The sequence below is a fragment of the Anarrhichthys ocellatus genome, unplaced genomic scaffold (assembly GCF_004355925.1).
Source record: "Anarrhichthys ocellatus isolate YVR2014 unplaced genomic scaffold, GSC_Weel_1.0 scaffold87, whole genome shotgun sequence".
Lineage (NCBI taxonomy): Eukaryota > Metazoa > Chordata > Actinopteri > Perciformes > Anarhichadidae > Anarrhichthys > Anarrhichthys ocellatus.
Genome location: NW_022280117.1, coordinates 1,324,414 through 1,330,413, shown reverse-complemented (window position 1 = coordinate 1,330,413; position 6,000 = coordinate 1,324,414). Strand labels below are relative to the sequence as shown.

The window sequence follows — 6,000 nt, the reverse complement described above, 5'->3', positions numbered from 1 at the left end:
ACACACACACACACACACACACACACACACACACACACACACACACTTACAGAAAGCGCTCTACATCCTCTGTTGGTGCTGGCGACCAGGCATCCCTCTGTGGTCGCCATAGGAACATAGAACTGCTTCTCATCCAGCAGAAGAGGACCGGCGACTCCGACCGGCACCGGCATGAAGCCAATCACGTTCTCACAGCAGGTACCCATCACCTACGGGACCACAACACAAAGGAATGCAGAATAAATCAACACCAAGCAGCTGAGACACTTTATTTAAAGTATGACGGTGAATGTGCTCATAGATTAAACAACATGAGACACGTTTTCATAGAGACGTTCCTGGTTATTGTAGTAGAGCTCGGCAATATATTAATATTATATCGATATCATGATATGAGACAAGTTGTCATCTTAGATTTTGGATATTGTAATTTTTTATTTATCAAAAACATCATTTTATATTATGAAAAAGCAACATGACATGGGACATAGTGAATACCTTAGAATAGTCATAGTCCTTATAAGGAAGAGAAGCCAACGCAGACAGAACCGGCAGTTTTAGTGAAAGCATTTCCCTCCTGATGGCCACGCCCCTCTCTGGAGTCTCCAGGACGGATTCCAGTTTGTAGTTGAGGATGTTACGAGAGGTCACCAGGTTCATCACCTCTTTATCGCTTAGAAAACGGGTCCCCCTCTGGAAAGAAACATTTATTAAACCTTCAAGCAAATACAGAACTACAGACATCTTCTGCAACGATTCCCAGGTCCTACGGCAGCTCACCTGAGGATCTGAGAGGACGGCCATACATTCCTCCAGCGTCCGGGCCTCTGAAGTGCAGCCACTTTGAGGAACACAAGGTGTCTGAGCAAGAGTTTCCTCAAAGCAGGAAACACAGGGGCCGTTCTCCACCGGGGCTCCTGGAGCAGCCTCTGCTGTGGAGGAATCATGTGAGACAAGTGCCACGCTAAGCAACAACGCAAATTACATCAGAGATTGTGTACTTCCATCTGTGAGTACAGACATCACAGAGCTAGCAGTAACAATTATAAGTCTCACCCTTCTGTCTGAAAGCCGCGTCAGTCTCAGGGAGAAGTTTAGAGTCGAAGGCAGCTGGCGAGGCAGCGTCGGTTGCTAAAGGAACGTTGGTGGTTGTCTGGGGTTTCAGGGCCGGGAGGTCCCTCCTGCAGCCGTCTCCTGCCATCCTGGGCTTCTGGGTCGGAGGAGAGCTGATAATGGGACTCATGAGGGACAGGGAGGACTCCGTCTCTGTTTGCTCAAAGAAGACGTACTTCACAGCCAGGAGCAGAGCAAGGCCGAGAGTTATCACCTGTTCCAGGTCCATGCTGGGAGAGACAAAGTCGTGCATCAGTAAAGCTCAGTCTACACTCGCCGTGGTGAAGCCGGCGCGAGGCGCGCTGGGTCGTACACCTCAGAATTTTTGTAACTGTCACAAATGGTTCACTGATAAAAGCACTATTTACACGTCACGGGATTTTACAAAGAAGGCCAATTCATTTCAGATGCTTAAGAAACAGGAGGTCCTAAACATCTACATTTCAGTAAATATTTTGTAGCCAAATCAAATAGTTTACAGGATATTCATGTCCTTTTCTTTCTAACGCATTTAATACTTGACTTGTTTCTCTACAGGACTTTTACAAAGGCAGTAAAGTAGTACATGAATATGAGATATGAGTTTACAGATAATTACAATCCTATATTTATGGGTTACATTCGTTCTTCACAGTTAATTTAGTTTCTACGCTCTCCGGCGTTTCGGAGAATAAAGCAAAGAACAGCGCACTGAGCATGAACGCTTGTGTTCCACGTATAGACAAAGCTGAAGTTACTGCACAGGAGTTAGTAACAGGGAAACGTATTCACGGATTAAGGAATCTTTTACCTGGTGAGCTTCAGAGGCCTCATGGTACCACCAGAGTCCAATCTCGTAGCCAGGGGCCCGTCCACCGAGCGGTTCTGACCCGGATGCTCAGCTGCTAGTCGAGTGTGAGCATGAACCAAAGCCAGGCCCAGAGACTGAGGAGGGTATCAAAGAGACAGATGCTTAACATGCTACATAACTCCACCTTTAGGCTGATATTTTAAACCAGTTATACACAGCGGAGTAATAAACACTTTCTCACCATGATGATTTTGACCCTCTGGGTCACAGGATTGGGCTTGTTGTCCTCTTCTTCAGCCAGCACACGGGCAAAGTGGCTCAGCTGCCAGATCGGACGGCCCTCACGACTTTCCCTGGACAGCTGTTATACACACAAACATGCATCATGAGGACACAGAGATCCACTGTGAGATGCGAAGCATTTCACACCATAATATAGATGCACCGATACCGATATCGGTCAGATTCTGACTCAAATAGCTGGACCGGGTATCAGATACCATCATTTCAATAAGCAACACTTCAGTACATTTATATCCATGTATATATTTGTTACATTAATTTCACAAAGTAATGTTTAAATCAAGCCTGATGTTGTTTAACACATAAGAGAATAATCCCAGTCCCTTCCACACAGTGAGGCACGCAGCTTAGTAATCAAACACTGGTATCGGATCAGTACTCGGTAGCAGTCGATACCTAAAGCCCCGGTATCGATATTGGGATTGATCAAATCAGAGAATCCGTACTATGATTCTCCCTAATGTTTCATATCTTCCTTACCTCCAGCACCAGGGAGACACACGCAGGGAAGAAGGTCATGAAGACAAAGTAATTGGCCAGGACGGACATACAGCCGAAACAACACATGATCTCTAATTGAGGCACACCTGGAAAACAATAGAAAAGAGTGAAGATTTAATTTCACCACCACCGTAGAGTATTCAAAATAAAAACCATAAATATCAGTGTTCCTCACCTGACATGGTGCCAACCCCAATGACCAGACACTCCACCAGAGCGTCCAGGGTGAAGGTGGGGCCCAGGATGGCCATGCCCTGTGAGATGTTCTCCCTCACCTCCTCCTGTACACAGCACACAGAGCCATAGCACTAGTCAGCGACACCTCAACTACATCGTTCGTATGAAACAACACAGATCTTAAACCTCAGGTTTCAGTTCACTGATACACCCAAACGTGGTGTGTGTGTGTGTGTGTGTGTGTGTGTGTGTGTGTGAGAGAGAGAGACATTACCTGAGAGTTTGAGCTGAGGGCAAATTTGGCCAATGTACAGGCTTTGGACAGGTCAATGAGCAGGAGAAAGAACGGCAGAGCTTCACTGCAGGAGAGAGAGACAAATGTCAAATAAAGGAATTTCGTGGTGTCGACATTGTTGAAAAGCCAAAGAGGTCCACAAGTGGCACTGACATTCATACGGGTCATAGTGTCCTCTGTGACAGTGTTAAGATCCTTCCAGTGATCTCTTTCATATCAGAGCTCTGGTTTTGACATACTGTGTTTTATTATGTCTCTTTGACATTCACATTGATGGATGTGTAGTAAGTTTTAACCAATTCTTTATCGCAAGTGTAAACAATGGCCAGAGGACACACTATATATCACATGACCGACCACTGACTTTTGATCTTACCGCCATGCTACTTGTCTTTTGTTCATCTATTAAACTGTGTTAACTGAGGTAAGGCGACTTCAACATCTGTTATAAACCAGTGAGCTATTTGTATGAATCTGTCTGCTGAACAATAAATATGTCACTGTATTTGAATCACTTACTTAAGACCTGTCAGCTCTTTCCCAAAGAAGTGGATGACCACTGTGCTGAAAACAAAGCTGGAAAACACGGTGAACAACCCCGCAATACCTGTAGGAAGAGAAGATGACATAACAGTAAGAACCAACACAAAAACATACATAACTAGCTTCATAGCTTAAATAGACGAGTTATAAGTGCAGAGATATATATATATATGCGGTGGGCATTACATTTCCATGCTGAACACGCTACAACTTTCATACTGACCCAGTATATATTTGGAGCCCAGTTGTCTCAGATTCTTGAACTGGAAATAGATGTAAACGATGGCCATGCATCGTGTGACTGTTAGGATGATTACGTCGCTGCTGTGGATCTTCTGTAAGAAAATAAGCACAGACATATCTTTCCGTTAACACCACTACATTAATTCCTCCTTGTTTGCATTTGAGATTAGATGCCAGACCCACGTCAGCCCTCCTCCTCCGAGACTCACCTCCTCGACTTTGGGGCACTCATTCCAGCTGCACATCTGGCTGCTGGCTGCCAGGTTGTTGTTCATAGACACCAGGCAGACGGTGAGAACCAGGGTGCCCACTATTACCTCCCACGGGTGGGAGGCTACCAGCAGACCGTGGAGCCTGAACAGGCGTGCCAACATGGTCACAGCTCGGGTCACAGACGCACCTGACAACATGACACAATAATTAACAATCAGTTATCCCGTTGCAAAACCTACCATAGACCATAATATAGCTTCATCTTTAAGGCTATAGCTACCGTGAAAGATAAACATTTAGTTCACAAGGTACAGACTCGCTCAACTGTACTCTTTAAACATTTATAAAGACAAAAAATATCAGTGTTTAGGGTGACAGTTAACGTTTTCTTTGGTTAGCTAACTACATTTAGCAGCTAACTCACAAGGGCCAGCGTTAGCGTTGGTTAGCATTAGCTACATTTCTAGCAGCTAACTCACAGAGGCTAGTGTTTGCATTGGTTAGCATTAGCTATACTTCTAGCAGTTAGCTCACAGAGGCTAGCGTTAGCATTGCTTAGCATTAGCTACATTCGCTGTCTAACAAGGTCACTCCGTCCCTCCACTCTTTACGAACACTTTGACAGTTACTAACTGAATAAAACGTGCTGAATTCGCGTACGTTTAAATGTTAGCTTCTCCGTGGTCAGAGAGTCCTTTCCATGGTGACATCGGTGCCCCTTATCCAGAAGTCGCTCAGCTAGCTTACTTCATCTTCACGTAACGACACAAACATGGCGGTGCGGAAATCCCAACGTCACGGTAAACGTCACTTAATGTTACGTCAAGGGGCGTGGTGAAAGGTGACGCAGAGGTGTGGAAACCGGTGACAGTTTCACTCAGCAGCCAGTTTCATTGGAAAAGTTATTCAGTCAGATTCAGACAGGTCTCGATTATCATTGAGCCTTGAGGCAAATACAAATTTTAATTTTCTGACGTGTGTCACTCAAAGAGCCGCTCTGTGCTCTTCATGGTGTGTTTACATTTGATATCAGTTCAATCAAATCAAGCATGTCCTGTTAACGTTGCCTGTGAGCTGGCTCCACAGTTCAGTCTCTTACAGCATCACATTGATTTGCATATAATACAATTACACCTCCTGTTTTATTTTATTTTGTTTATTTCTTTCCTGATACCTGTTGAGTTTGTGCTCCTGGTCTGAAATGACTTTGCAGAGACAACAAACTTCAGATGCACTTTAAAATATTTAATTTATTTCAACATTGGCTTAAACATGTTTTATTTGCTTTTTAATGTATCAGCTACAGGAAGACAATTCATAAACTTGCTATAAAAAACAAACAGAGATAACTTTGAAGATAAGTTCTTATCCAAATGTTTTGTTCAGTCATTGAAGAAATAAAGTCAAGTAACGTTATTCTTCGTCTGACTTATAAATGACTGCCTCTACTAAAACGTTACTTGTTAAATTGCATTTCAGAGATCATTTTAGGCATTCATTTGTATTATTTAGTGTTTATTTGCTTGATACGTAAATCCCAATATCTTTTCTATGCAAAAGTCAGAATGGGATTTTGCCAAATGAGGACCCTCAGATGTTTGTCCATATGTGCCCGAGGAAAACTGCTTTTATATTCTCATAATTGGAGGATAAGCTTTTGTTTATGACTCAGTGGTACCGTTGACCCCATTGGATCCAGCAGAACCAGACGCAGTGTGCGCGTTCTCCTGCTTGTGTACTTTTACCTCTTGTACCCTCCCCTTGGAGTTTAAATTACCTCACATGCGAGACCAGCAGAACCTTATTACCTTTTTAACGTCGT

The 6,000-nt window shown here is 43.8% G+C and overlaps 1 protein-coding gene across 3 annotated transcripts in view; it reads right to left on the bottom strand.

Annotated features, from left to right (window-relative positions):
• The window catches only part of LOC116398708 (3-hydroxy-3-methylglutaryl-coenzyme A reductase-like), a 7,612-nt gene extending 2,663 nt beyond the window's left edge, over positions 1-4,949 (bottom strand). For 2 of the 3 annotated variants that reach the window (XM_031875244.1, XM_031875246.1), the window contains exons 1-13: positions 4,839-4,949; positions 4,175-4,365; positions 3,946-4,057; positions 3,699-3,786; positions 3,159-3,243; positions 2,883-2,988; positions 2,687-2,793; positions 2,145-2,264; positions 1,904-2,037; positions 1,057-1,343; positions 781-932; positions 499-693; positions 51-209 (exon numbers count right to left, since the gene is read on the bottom strand). In XM_031875244.1, the coding sequence (XP_031731104.1) occupies positions 51-209; positions 499-693; positions 781-932; positions 1,057-1,343; positions 1,904-2,037; positions 2,145-2,264; positions 2,687-2,793; positions 2,883-2,988; positions 3,159-3,243; positions 3,699-3,786; positions 3,946-4,057; positions 4,175-4,339 (1,710 nt within the window). In that variant the 5' untranslated portion in view covers positions 4,340-4,365; positions 4,839-4,949. The remainder of the gene's footprint in view (positions 1-50; positions 210-498; positions 694-780; positions 933-1,056; positions 1,344-1,903; positions 2,038-2,144; positions 2,265-2,686; positions 2,794-2,882; positions 2,989-3,158; positions 3,244-3,698; positions 3,787-3,945; positions 4,058-4,174; positions 4,366-4,838) is intronic. The other variant, XM_031875245.1, reaches the window with a different exon arrangement.
• Between the last annotated feature and the right edge of the window lie 1,051 nt (positions 4,950-6,000).